The sequence below is a fragment of the Ascaphus truei genome, chromosome 4 (assembly GCF_040206685.1).
Source record: "Ascaphus truei isolate aAscTru1 chromosome 4, aAscTru1.hap1, whole genome shotgun sequence".
Taxonomy (NCBI): Eukaryota; Metazoa; Chordata; class Amphibia; order Anura; family Ascaphidae; genus Ascaphus; species Ascaphus truei.
The window spans coordinates 27,024,212-27,038,581 of record NC_134486.1 but is presented as its reverse complement, the minus strand read 5'-3'; the positions used below and the strand labels follow the sequence as shown (position 1 = coordinate 27,038,581).

Below are 14,370 nucleotides of genomic sequence, written 5' to 3'. Positions count from 1 at the left end.
ATTCAATAACTATATAAAAAAACAAAAAAAAACTCTAAATTAGGGACAGGCACATTTACTGGTGTTTTGATATTGGTTTTTGTTCTAAATTTTTTTCGTGTTTTGGTTCTTAAACAACCTTGCATTAATTACACATTAATTTTTATGCGTTTCTACCATTTTCTACTGTTTTCTTTTGTGGGACGTAATGTCATTTCTTCACTAGGTAGCCTTATCAAAAGCATAATAGAAATTAGAAAAAAAAAAGCAAATGAAATAGAGCAAATCCCTTTACACGGATGGGAGCAGTTCATTCCCGACTCTTTGGTCTGCATTAAAGCATTCACGGTATATACAGTATGCAACATGTCACATTCACACTTTGGCTGGCAAGCAACAGGAGCACTTGATGTTTCCAACGTGATAGTGGAGGGGTAAATAAGGGGTTAAAAAAAACACTAACAATGTCACCTTTCCACAGGGAATTAAAAAAAAAAAAAAACTCACGGACCTCCAACTAATTTGTTGCCACTGACCCACCCACCAGGATTCCCTGGTCTCCTAGCACAAACTGGGTAAAAAACACACTTCTCAGTGTTACCTCTCTGCACTACATTTTTTTAACTCAAATTGAAAGGAAGGGAACATTCACTGCTGGTTTGGTATTAGCTGTAGTTGTAAAAAAAAAAATAGTTTTTTTTGGCACAACATGGTTTGTTTTGTTTTTGGATTTTAAAATAAATATATATACAGTATATATATATATTGTTTTCATTTGTTGCTGTCCCGGATTTGGATTTAATCCAGACAAACTCGTGGTCCGGATTAATGTGCGCCACAAGAGTCTCAGCAGTTCGGTTCCTGAAATTCGGACCTATCAAATTCGGAGGTTTGGGGATGTTGAACCTGCAAATGTGACAATTATTAGTTAAAATATATTATTGTCATGTGTGCCAAAAATAAGCCGTTCCCTCAGGAGTTAAAAGGTTTCTTAATAGACAAAGTCTTTCCTTAATAATGTTATTACTTGTGCCAGCAAGTGAAGAAATGTGAACCCTTAACTTTTTCTGACACATATTCTGACTGATCAGGTTGGAATTAAATTCCTTCAGTAAGTTCAGAACAGGTAACTCTATTCCGGGCACAGTGTCACCACTCAGGCTTTAAATGTAACCTCTTCCGGATCATTAGAGAAGTTAAAAACAAATTTTTTTATTATTACACTATTTCAACTGCAACTCTCTGCCGTCTACTATACAAATACACCACTTTCCTTTGCCATAAACAGATGTTATGGACTGAAGTCAGTGACATTCCAGTTACAAGGAGGACATTTAATCAGCACTGCTTACTCAAATAAGTGTTCAATTAAGTAGTCATTTATTTGATTAAAAAAAAATTGGCTGCATCCTATCCCTGATATTGTTTAATGAAATAAAGCAAACCGAGGGCTGGATCCATAATGCGTCGTTCAATTAGGACCAATAACGTGACATTACTTACAACAGGAATGGATGTTGCTTTCCTTGATGTTAACGTGTATCCCCTAAACTAATTATTTGCAAAAACAACGGCGGAATAGATTTCATTAGCATAGGCGTCATGTCAAATTATTGTGGAACAACGTTGCGTAATCTTCCAGTAGCGTGATATTAAGTATGTCTGAGCCTTTGGCCTATGAGAGAGACACAGAGAGAGAGATGTACTTACTGTTTACGGGAAAAGACATGACTTAACGTTACATTATTGTCCTTTGAAGGTACACGGTAAGGCTTAACGTAACTTTAAGTTAGTTTAACGTCATATTAAGACACAACAGAGCTTTGTGCCCAAGAGAGCAGCATGTCTGATCACCTTCTACTAGCTGTTGAGATAACAGGGACAAGTCATACACAGCCCATTTCACACAGAATACGATTTCATGTACACTGTACAGTATTCTTTGGGTATTAGGTGTTATTCAATATACTGCAATAGTACCAAGAGAGCACTACCGCACGGAAACTCCCATTCAAGTCAATGGGAATTTACATGCGGCAGTGCCAGGTTGGCTCTATCGCTCTGTAATGAATAACACTCATTGGCTCATATTTTTTAAATGTTATAGTGCCGACCTATTGACTCTAATTTGGCTTTCTGCTCGATAGTGCTGGATCTGCGCTATCGCAGCTATATAATAAGGGCCATTGAGTTCACCTGTGAAGCTTGATGTAGCCTCAGTTGCTATTTATGCATCTCGAGTAAGAAAACTTATGGATTCATCTCAAATGAGACATTATGCTCCCTGTATGTCAGCCCACTTTATATGAATTCTCAAGGTAACATGAAGAATTCGTATGTTCCTTTGATGGAACCTGGAATTTTCTGTATTCTTCCAGCCAGATGGCAGACGGATGAAATGGAACAATAAACAAATGTAGCTTTCTGTTTTTCTAATATTCTCAGAGACATTTCAGTCGTTATCAACGGATGGAAAAGGAGTTTATGTGAGCCAGGAAAAGGTAGGTGAAATGTGACGCATTTGTATTTTGTTTCTCAGTTTGTGTCCTCTGATGTACACTAATAATGAGGATATAATGCCATATTTTGTCTGTAAAGCAGACACTATTGTATTAGCCAGGGGTTCTCAACTCCAGTCCTCAAGACGCACAACACGTCATGTTTTAAAGATATCCCTGCTTCAGTACATGTGGCTCAGTAAAAGAGCCTGCTTCAGCACAGGGGACTGAGCCTCCTGTGCTGATGCAGAGATATTCTGGAACCCTGACCTGTTGGGAGGTCTTGAGGACTCAAGTTGAGAACCCCTGGTATAAGCAATACACTATGCCTACCTAGCAGACAAAGTGACTACTGAGTTAATCTTCTTGGCAATGAGAAGTGCAGCATCAATGGATATGCAGAAAAGAAAGGAAATACATAGTGCAATATTATAATATAATAAAAAATTGGTTGTTGATGCTAGGAGATCTTGAGGTACCACAACTCACATGGCGTCAGATTTAAACAGGCACGTGTGTAAAACACTCTGGATCATTAAGGATGGCAAGTAGATCCCCTCATATTTCCTCAGACCTAATTGGAACCCTCCATCTCTCCCAACGAGCAAGATAGGAACGTTCGTTAAAAAAACTATTTTATAATAACAATAAAGTGCAACATCAACACTTACAATTTAAAAAGGTGAAAACCAGCACAGAGTTAGATAGGGCTCCCGCCTCGAATGCTGCTGCTTCACTGGAAAGGATGCGTGCTGCACGCTGCCTTCCCTCCCTCAGGTAAGGCGTCTGATGCCTTGCCAAGAAAATTCAATTTACAAGGACCACCAGGACGTTCTTTTGGGGTTTTGAGCAGCATATTTATGTTTTTTTAGAGCTGTGTTCACTTTTTTCACTAGTCACTTATATATTGTGACATCATCTTCTCACCTTGCATTGCCACTATTTTGATGTCACTTATATTTTAAGAGCACCCAGTTATTTCACATTTTTGGACTACTGAGTTAGCAGCGATTCAATGTACAGGTATTTTTGTGAATATTACATATTTTAAATCATAAGATAACTGTGTAACGCTGTTTCCCCCACCCCTTGGGAGATGTCGCCATTACACAGTGTAGGATGGTGCATACCTGCTGGTTCACAGTAGATCTGAGTCTCCGCCGATGTTGGGGAGAACAGGACTGTTTTCTGGGGTACATTATAGTTGCTTATCTCTGGGTACACAGCGCCTCCATCTGCCTCAGACTCCAGATGTATGGAGGCAATCTCCTACGGTAGAAACGGTTTCCTCTCCCCCCAGAAGGATCACATTCTAGGCAGGAGGTATATTCAACTGGAACTGGTTTATTGTCCTTCTGCTCATACAGTAACACTTGGGCCTCTGCCCAATGCAGTTCACTGTATGTCCAGGGACCATCCGGGCGTTGGAAACCTACACTGTGGGTCAAGGGCCCCCTGCATCAGTCCCTTCTCTTACATAACCCTCTAGCAGGGCCAGGGGAATGGTATCACTCACTCTTCCCCTAAGGGGATACCAGGGTATGCCAGTGCATAGCAATCCAGCGTGTTACCTGTCTCCCTCACGGTAGAGACACTGCTAAATTTGGGTGGTGCAACTCCTTAAGTACAGTAGGGGGAAGATACCAGTTCTGATCCCAGGATTGGGCAGAACACAGACCTAGTCCCACCTCCTCCCTGTCACTCTAAGGAGCTGCCTGTGTGGGGAAAACCCATATTTGGTTCTGACACTGCCTGCTCTTACCAGGGCTTGCATGTCAGGGAGGGCAGACTAGTAGCCAAACCAGGCATGCTACAACAGTATAGTACAAAGTTGTGCAATCATGTTGGCATTACATTTTAATTGAACCTGAACAGCTTTATTAGGTTTTCAGGAAAATTAGATCTTGACATGGGAAATGCAAAGTCACGGCCATCTAAAGGTGTCACTTGCACGCGGTTTTATTTATGGATTTTGAATATTTTAGCATTGAGATGAGCATCTGGAAACAAACTTCCAAACACCTCCTATTTTGTCTGTTTGAAATGTTCCTGTGTATTAAACACTATTATTAATAAAAGAATTTCCTTCAAATTATACATGTTTTAAAATACTGCATTTGTCACAAATGTATCATGTTTATTTGCAGTGGATGCAGCTCATGATGTACAGCTGAAGAGAGCGATACCTGCTGTTAAAACTGGTAAGATATATCTGTATATCAATCAGGTTATTTATCAAGGTCTTCAAAACTTGAACAATGCGGTTACCAAATCAGCCACAGATTTATCAAATAACTGTAAATCCCCTTACTTGCTATTGAACTATTTTCTTTGATAAACACAGATGTAGCCAGACTCACCTTCCCCTGGTGCTGTGAGGGAAAAAACGCATTTTTCCTCGGCTGCGGAGAAGGTGAAAGCCGCGGGAAGCACCAGCAGCTCAGTGTTGGTTTACCAGCAACGTGTGGCTTCTCTCCTTGCTGCTGAGGGATGCCGTAATCTGTTTACCACATCCTGCCAGTGGGGTGTGGTAATCTGGCTACATCTGAATGGTGTGCGCAATCTAGGATCTCTCCATCTGGTGGGTCCCCCACAGATACATAAATATATATATATATATATATATATATTTATGTAACGGGTATTCCCCCCCCCCCCCCCCCCCCCCAATCGCAGATACAATGTGGGTGCGGAGACATACGATGTTACCAGGTGTGGTGCTTTACCTGTTGGCTCGCAGGAGGGCTGAGCTTCCGCCAAGGGGAACCTGGGGCAATTATACTAGGAGTAATCACTTACATCGGTGCAGCGCCTCCACCTGCGATGGCTCCCACCAGAGGGGAGTGGTTCCTCGCAGGACAATCACACAATACTCACACACCTTAAGTATGATAACCAATACTGTTTACTTAAGGAAACATAACACTCCATAAACATGCACAGAACGACGGGTGTCCCTCTCGGGAGGAGACACTAACTAATGCGTCTCACAGGACGCTTCCCCAACACAGGATGCTCCCACCCCGTGTCCATAAGATCCCCACCCAATGTCCCGCACTCTTCTAGAGAGATAGGATATGGGTGACTGTGCAGTCACTAACTAATAGAACTGTTGGTGCACTTGTTGACAAAAGAGGTTACCTGCCGAGTGCTCCTGCACAGGCCTGCAACACTTCGAAAAGGATCTGTGGCTCTGGATCCCGTCTGATCCGGTGGTTCCTTGCACGGGTCCGCCGGGGCGATCCCACCCTGGAGTCTCTGTGGACCCCAACTTGGGTCCGAACCTCCTAGCATGAACCGCAGCGTCCGCTATGTTCCTATCTGACTCTTATAACTACAGGGACAATACTGTACTATAGGCCGTCCCTATAGCACAGCAACCTTGATGGCTTAGGGGGAAACTCCTAGGGGCCTACAGGGGTTAATAGCCTGCCCCACTAACCTAACTCTTCCCAGTCCTGACTAACTAAGAACTACACTCGCAGCTACGCGCTGCAACCTACGGAGTGTGTACAGCAAACTTGCTGCACACTAACCCTATGCCTTCTTGTCAGGCCTCACAGCCGTGACCCTGACAAGACAGCACTCACACGCACTAAGGGCAGCGTCCCTATCTTGCGCCGTCCCTCAGCACTTACCCACTAACCTGGTGGGGAGTTGGGGCCTTACTTGGGATGTGGGGGACCTTACTCGGTGCAGAAGCTGCACTGGCTCTCTGCACCCTTCCTTCCCTCACAGCTCCCCAGCTCCAACTGATGTTCTCAGCGCGCGAAATGTATCTTATTGCTCTCCAGAGCAGTCCTGCAGCACTATTGGCTCCTATGAGGCACAAGGTGCCTCCCTCGCTATGCTTCATGGGAGTTGTAGTCGCATGGAGCCTGTCTTGGCATTGGGGCCGCGTGCGCACTTGCCCTGCGCATGCGCGAGTCTCTAATGGCCACCGCAACCTCTCCTGGGCTCCTGCACTCGCGCGACTTCTCCCTGGCTCTAGGGGCTTCCCTGCGCATGCGCGACCACTGCGCATGCGCGAGTCACTGGGCAATGGCGGCGCCCTTACCGCCCGGCTCCGGAAGCGCCGGGATCCTTGTGACGCGCGTGCGGCCTTGGCAACCGGTCGCGCGCGTCCCCGGCAACCCCCCGAGCCGGGACCTGACCGCCCTCACCTCCTGTATCGCCCGACGGAGCCGCCATTGGACTCGGCGGCACCCGCGATCGGCAGCTAGGTGAGGGCGGGGCTGACACTCTGGGGAGACCTGGCTACATCTATATATAATATATATAGATATAATATATATAATATATAATATATATATATATATATATATATATATAAATATATATATAAATATATATATATATATATATATATATAAAATATATAAAATATATTATATATATTATATATATATATATATACATATACATATATATATTACATACATACATACATACTGTACATACATATACGTCAAGATCCTAAGCAGCACCCATCAGATTCACTACCAATCACAGCACCAGCGAACAAGACCCATCCGGTCAGTTCTAGAGATGAAATCATGAACATGATATGTTTCTTGTAACTCAGTGATCTTACTGTCTTTGAGGCAGGGAGAACCTGATTCAAATATCAGTGTCGGCTTTTCTTGTGAGCATGGATAAGTGTCACGGTTGTGCTCGCCACAAACCAGGGTCGGACCGGGTGGCTGAGGTGGGGTTATATAAGCACGACCTTAGACCGCGCAGGCTGACCCGGGTTGCGCAGTTTGTAGTCGTACATAGCAGGGTCGGGACTGGAGAGAGCATCGTAGTCAGTGGACAATCCAGGGTCAGGATAGGAGACATCAGAGTAAATGTTGTCTAAGCGGAGTTTCGGCAACAGGAAGTCAACTAGGTCCCGCTTCAGCGTAATAGCTGCAGGCCGGGAGCGGGTTCTGCGCGAGCGGCGACCATGGCTCATGGTACCGGTCTCACGTAGGAGGAGAAGGCAGACCGGAGTGGGCACACCGCCAGGCAGAACTGGTAAACCAATGATTCAGCGCAGGAGTCCAGAACGAACCTGTGCGGGGAGAGAGAGCTACAGACCTCAGGACTCAGAGACAGGCCTCTGCTATGGGAAGGGCAGCAGGCCTCAGGGAACAGGGAACTGAAGTTACGCTGGAGATCCACCGCTTCAGAACAGGAACCAGGACACGGCCTCTGCAATGGAGAGAGAGCAGCAGGCCCCAGGAACCAGGAACATGAATAAGGAAACAGGAACAAGGCGGCCAAACAGGTAGCTTGTGGCAAACACAGAAGATATCCAAGAAGGATTATGCTCGGCAGAGGAGCATTGTGGGAATGCTGTATTTAAAGTTCAGCGAACCAATAGCAGAAGGGGCATGTGACAGCATTGCTCTAATGACTGAACCCAGGCTGGGGCTGCAGTCATAGCTTGCACAGCTGCTGTAGATACCAGGTGGAGTGTTCCAGGACTGCACAGGTCTGTAAGGCAAGGTAAGCAATAAACTGAGGTGTGGATTCCTTACAATAAGTCACCGAAAACTAGATTCTAAGGTCTACAGGGCAAGTACTCCTACAAGTTACACTTATCTTTTAGACCAGAGGTCCCCAACTCTAGTTCTCAAGGACCACTAACAGTGCAGGTTTTATGGATACCCCTTCTAGAGCATAGGTGGTTCAGTCAAAATGATTGGGCCACCTGTGCTAATGAGAGGCTATCCTTAAATCCTGCACTGTTAGCGGTCCTTGAGGATTGGAGTTGGGGACCTCTGTTTTAGACTATTGAGATTAATGACGTGGCAGATTTAATCAATGCAAAGAGACTAGACAATTGCACACAAACTAGGGAGGAAACACAACTAAGGGACTGAATTAATCTATTCTAAAGTACTGTAGTTGCTCGATTTTAGGATGACCCTATAATTTTAGTAGCACACACTCACTCTCTCTGTGTCTCTCTCTCTCTGTGTCTGTCTCTCTCTGTCTCTGTCGCTCGGTTTGACCTTCCTGCCACAAGCAACATGGCTGCCTCGGGCCCCCAAGGTGGAGCTTCCTCTATTTTATCCTCCAACCTCATACATCCAACTGCTGATTGACTCGCAAAGTGGGCGGGCCCGATTATAAGGCGAGTATGTAATTTTCATTTTAACTTTATCGAAAAAAAACATCGCCTTATAATCGGGCAAACCCGGTATGCTGAATCATCCCTCAGTGTTCCCTAAATTGTGGCAATCACACAATCACACTGAAATCTGCAATCAATTTACATAAAGCTTCGGAGCTTGAAGAATAAAACCTTGAGAGAGAACGCTTTTTACTAGGATATATTACAGCGCATGGAACACGGAATCACACTATATCTGTATGAGACATCCTGTATAATAATACACCAGTTCTAAATCCAAACATATCACAGGTGCAAATGAAGCACAATTGTTTAAATAAGCACATTCATACATTTGTGAAAAGTGGCATACTATGAAAATGATGCTCTTTATGTCATAGTACAGATTTACAATCTGTGATACATTTTGTGATGGTCTATTTTGCCTTGATGTACAGTATCTGGTGGCATTTTTGCCCATTTTTGGGGAAGAATTTATGATCTATGATACGGTATACTGTATATCAAGTAAATTTGGAGCAAATCTGTAGAGACATTTTCATCTAGAGGCAAATATCCAATTTTACCCCATCTGAATAGTGTCAGTAAGAAAAGTATGGAAGATGTGCATAATGCACATAATATAATGTTATGTATTACATCCTAGGTTAGAACATGTTAGGTTCTGTGGGATTTCTCTTTCTCCCTTTATTCTGCATCAAAAACTCTGCCAGGTTTTAAGTGGAGTAAATATCCTTGTTCACCAGTCTGAGCCACATTTATTCATATATTTTATACATTGTAAAAGGACACAAAGAGAAAAGGGTTCAGTGCATCAGATCATACTTTTATTTGTTTGAACTCAAACCCCTATATTGAGAAGAATAAAGGACAGGATCCTGTGGCACTCCAAAACATTTTGACGCATCAAAATCGACATGGAAAGTCTTTTTAATGCTGCAGAAAGTTTCTGGGAGATCCCCTCGTCAGGTGAAACAGACCGGTACGTGTTATAACACCTGATGAAGGAATGTCCCCAAAATGCTATGCAGCATGTCGGCATCATTGAAAAGGCTTTAAATGTCGATTTGAGACGTCAAAATATTTTTGAGTGCCCCAGGATCATATCCTTTATTGAAGACGATGGAGCAATTTCCGCTGGGATTCTCGCTTTCCATTATGAAAAAGAGTTGAGAGCGCCCGTCATCTTTAGGTCCTTTGAAGTACCCTCTATTGAAAAGCAGTCTTACTGCTTTTGAAAGAGGGAACTGAACAGGTATTATAGGAGATGGAAAAGGTATTGGAGGCATTATGTGATGAGCAATGTGTAATATTAGTAATATGTGATAAGTAATGAGTTCCAAAGGGCCCTAACTGGAGGCTGCAGGCTTGCAAACGCGTCCCCCAGCTGGATCAATATCTCCAACAAGAACTCCATGGACCCGGCTACAAACCAGCCTCCATAGTTCTTATATTTTATTGTATAAAATGAGAATCAGTCCTTGCCGCGTTTCGCGTGGCAACCTTGTTTAGTCTAAGCACGTCCATGTGCTTTCTTAAATAACAACGCTATAATTAACCCTATACTGAAAATGTCATTAGCAGTAGTGCAACCCAATTGTGCAAAAATGCTTCATACCATTATATACATACGACACATGATGTACAGTATGAGACACACAAAGAATTCCTAATGCCAGGATTCCCAGTGTTACACCTTGATGACCCCAGCAGTAAGAAATATTCAGAGTAAGTGTTAAGTACGTTTTGATGTAACCTGCAATGCTGCTTTAAAAGAGATTAGACGTGGGGAGAGCATTGTAAATTAGCAGCGATGCTGCAATAAATTGCATTTTTATTCTAATCATGCAAATGCAATTTTACAGAATCCAAGGGGACATTAACTTTCACAATTTGATGGTAATTGTAAAATGCCTAAAACGATACCCCTGCTGTTTGCACAATTCTCATTATGTCTGGCAACACTGGCTGCTTGGTGTGCATACGAATACTAATCACTGCGTTGTGAAGTACTACCTGAAGTACAAGGACAATAGCAACTTTATTTTCATTAGGCACTATTGAACATGGGGCCAGATTTGCCTAATTACGCTGCTTTTCCCCTGTAGCGTCAGTTTATTTATTTATATCTTGAATACAAGTTTGCATGTTTAGGGCGATTTTACCTCAGTGACTAAAAACCTCATACTGTAGCCCAAGAAGCAGTAAATTAGTACTCTCAATCTCCCATCCGTGTGTTGCAAAAAACTAGGGAGTTTGTCTTAAATGTTGTTATTTTTATATATGCAATGAAGTATAGTAACGTGCACATCCACATGTATACCCGGCATAAATAATTGACTCCCCTGTGGTATCAAGGTAATAAACAACATCAAAAGGAGGTATTCCCCCGAAGGACCCAAATCTAATAGAAAGCAACAGAACCCAGACAAAGACATGGGCAAAATAAGTCTTGCATAAATGGGCATAAATGAAGTAAATAGGAAAAATATTTATACGTAATGTGTAATCACAAAATAAGAACAGGGGCGCAATGGTTAAAACAATAAGTAAAAAAATATTTTTATTCAAGAGTGAGGCCCATATCAATACAATGTATTGTATATAATGTATAACCCTGTCCACTTAATGTAACCATGTGTTATTTGTCATCATAACTCTATGCCCAGGACATACTTGAAAACGAGAGGTATCTCAAAGTATTACTTCCTGGTAAAACATTTTATAAATAAAATAAATAAATACAAATTGTATGTTATACATTAGTCTAGGGGCCAGATGAGGTGATTGTGGAGTAAAAAAAAAGAATCCACTAGTAAACCAGCCTGCATACAGTACCTGGATACTAAATACATAGGGGGAACACACACATACACACACCCACATACTGCTGGGTGCTAGCCTGGGAGACCCTCAGAGCAGCTTCTATGTGAGCTGTTCAGCAACCTATACCTGGAATCTGGGAGCTGTACACAGCCTCTCCTACTCTTGGCTACCGGCCCTGAGTTTGTGAAATCAGACCAGCCCCAGAGGGCAATTGCACCCCGGCCCCTCAGACCAGTCCACTCCTGAGGGGAGCAGATCCTGAATACAACATTAATCAATCGTTAGATCTAAGAGAAATAAAATATAATAAGACATACAGAATGACCAAAAATAGAACATGAAACAAACATATATTTAAAAAAGGTTTATACTTAGGCATCTAAGGTGCGGACATGAATGCTGCTAATGATGTACAGTAAATATAGTCGCAGTCCCAGATATTAAGGATCAGATTTATTCCAGTGTTAGGTGCCAGTACCTCATGGCTCAGTTGAAATGGCGTCTCCATCTTACGGCCGTGCCAGCCAGGACCTCACTCAATGAACCCACACCCGATGTGCGTTTCACTATAGCTTTGCCAGGGGTGTCGGAAGACCAAGAAGCAGGGGATACGTGGATACATAATCTTTAATACGGTGATAGAAATGGAAAACAAGTAAGGGTGAAAGAAGATTTTAAAGCCATTTTTTTTTTTTTAGACAAAGCTTGAAAGGGAGGCTGGTGGCAGAATAGAAAGAAGAGTTGAAGATGTGTGTGAGAGTTAGACAGGAGTCAGTACAAGAGATCAAATAAATAGTATTATGGAGGAGACAGACAGCAACAGTGACTTCCTTCTGAGAAGAGTAGATGGAAGAGTGGTTTTATCTAGCAATTTCAATGACGTTTAGATGACTGCTATGTAGATATAGTAAACCTTGTGCTAGAATTGGTTGTAAGTGAAGATATGTAAACTGTTTAGGTTTTGGTTTATGATTTAGAAATTTGCTCAAATTCACAACAACAAAAAATGTTGCTGTTAAAAAAAAAATGGCAAAGCCATGCCTTTTTTCAAAATGTATTGTGCGATTTCACCAAGTGTGTCATCAATTTTATTTAAAAATCTAGGTCACATGTTCAATGGGACATGCACATAAGGGTCATGCGACCCTGCATTATTGAGTGTTTTCACACACCATATAAAAACAACAAATTTGGAAGCATTAGCAAACTTGTGTGAGCAGTTCACACCTTTTAGTTCTGAACAATAGAAAAGAATAGAGTAGCAAGAGGAGGTCTAAGAAGAAGTTGAAAACAGAGCAGAGAAGGCATGGATTACATATTTGAGAACTTATTTAGGATGAATGAGGACAGTGTTCAGAGGACAGAAGACATTTGTAATGAAGAAAGTCACCTTGAAGTGTGCGACTTCGTATTGTATTGTATGTCTTTATTTATATAGCGCCATTAATGTACATAGCGCTTCACAGTAGTGATAGATGTGGTAATCAAATAAATAACAGAGCATGGGAATAAGTGCTTTAGACATAAAAGTAACATTAAGGAAGAGGAGTCCCTGCCCCGAGGAGCTTACAGTCTAATTGGTAGGTAGGGAGAACGTACAGAGACAGTAGGAGGGAGTTCTGGTAAGTGCGTCTGCAGGGGGCCAAGCTTTATGTATCATGTGTTCAGAATATCCACAGTGCTATTCATATGCTTCTTTAAGCAAGTGTGTCTTAAGGTGGGTCTTAAAGGTGGATAGAGAGGGTGCTAGTCGGGTACTGTGGGGAAGGGCATTCCAGAGGTGTGGGGCAGTCAGTGAAAATGGTTTAAGTGGGGAGAGGGCTTTAGATACAAAGGGGGTAGAAAGAAGACATCCTTGAGAAGAACGCAAGAGTCTGGATGATGCGTAACGAGAAATTAGGGCTGAGATGTAAGGAGGGGCAGAAGAGTGTAAAGCTTTAAAAGTGAGGAGAAGAATGGAGTGTGAGATGCAGGATTTGATCGGAAGCCAGGAGAGGGATTTCATGAGGGGAGATGCGGAGACAGAACTAGGAAAGAGTAGGGTGATTCTGGCAGCAGCGTTTAGGATAGATTGTAGGGGAGACAGGTGAGAGGCAGGAAGGCTGAACAGCAGGAGGTTACAGTAATCAAGACGGGAGAGAATGAGGGCCTGAGTCAGAGTTTTAGCAGTCGAGCAACAGAGGAAAGGGCGTATCTTTGTTATATTGCAGAGGAAAAAGCGACAAGTTTTAGAAATATTTTGAATGTGAGGGGCGAATGCGAGAGAGGAGTCGAGTGTGACCCCTAGGCAGCGTGCTTGGGCTACTGGGTGAATGATCGTAGTTCCAACAGTAATGTGGAAGGAGGTAGTAGGGCCAGGTTTGGGAGGAAGTATGAGGAGCTCTGTTTTAGCCATGTTGAGTTTAAGGCGGCAGAGGGCAATCCAGGATGATATACTGTAGCAGAGAGACATTCAGAAACTTTGGTTTGTACAGCAGGTGTAAGGTCAGGGTTGAAAAGTATATTTGTGTGTCGTCAGCATAGTGGTGATAATTAAACCCAAAAGATGTTATTAGGTCACCTAAAGAGAGTGTGTACAGAGAAAAGAAAAGAGGTCCCAGGACAAAGCCCTGGGGTACCCCCACAGAGAGATCAATAGAGGAGGAGGAGGTGTTAGCAGAAGAGACACTGAAAGTATGATGGGAGAGGTAGGATGAGATCCAGGATAGAGCTTTGTTTTTCCGAATACCAAGAGTATGGAGAATGTGAAGGAGATGAGGGTGGTCCACGGTGTCAAATGCTGCAGAGAGGTCGAGTAATATGAGCAGAGTGTTATGACCTCTGTCTTTGGCAGCATGGAGGTCGTCAGTTATTTTAGTGCGGGCTGTTTCCGTGGAGTGAGCAGTGCGGAAGCCAGATTGTAGAGGGTCTAGGAGAGAATAGGTGTTGAGAAAATGGAGCAAG

At 43.0% G+C, this 14,370-nt stretch overlaps 1 protein-coding gene across 1 annotated transcript in view; it reads left to right on the top strand.

The window, feature by feature from the left end:
* Positions 1 to 14,370, top strand: part of LOC142492631 (calpain-13-like) — a 93,186-nt gene that overhangs the window by 74,110 nt on the left and 4,706 nt on the right. Inside the window, exons 22-23 of the mRNA XM_075595455.1 lie at positions 2,425 to 2,480; positions 4,625 to 4,678. Coding sequence (XP_075451570.1) covers positions 2,425 to 2,480; positions 4,625 to 4,651 — 83 coding nt within the window. The 3' untranslated portion in view covers positions 4,652 to 4,678. The remainder of the gene's footprint in view (positions 1 to 2,424; positions 2,481 to 4,624; positions 4,679 to 14,370) is intronic.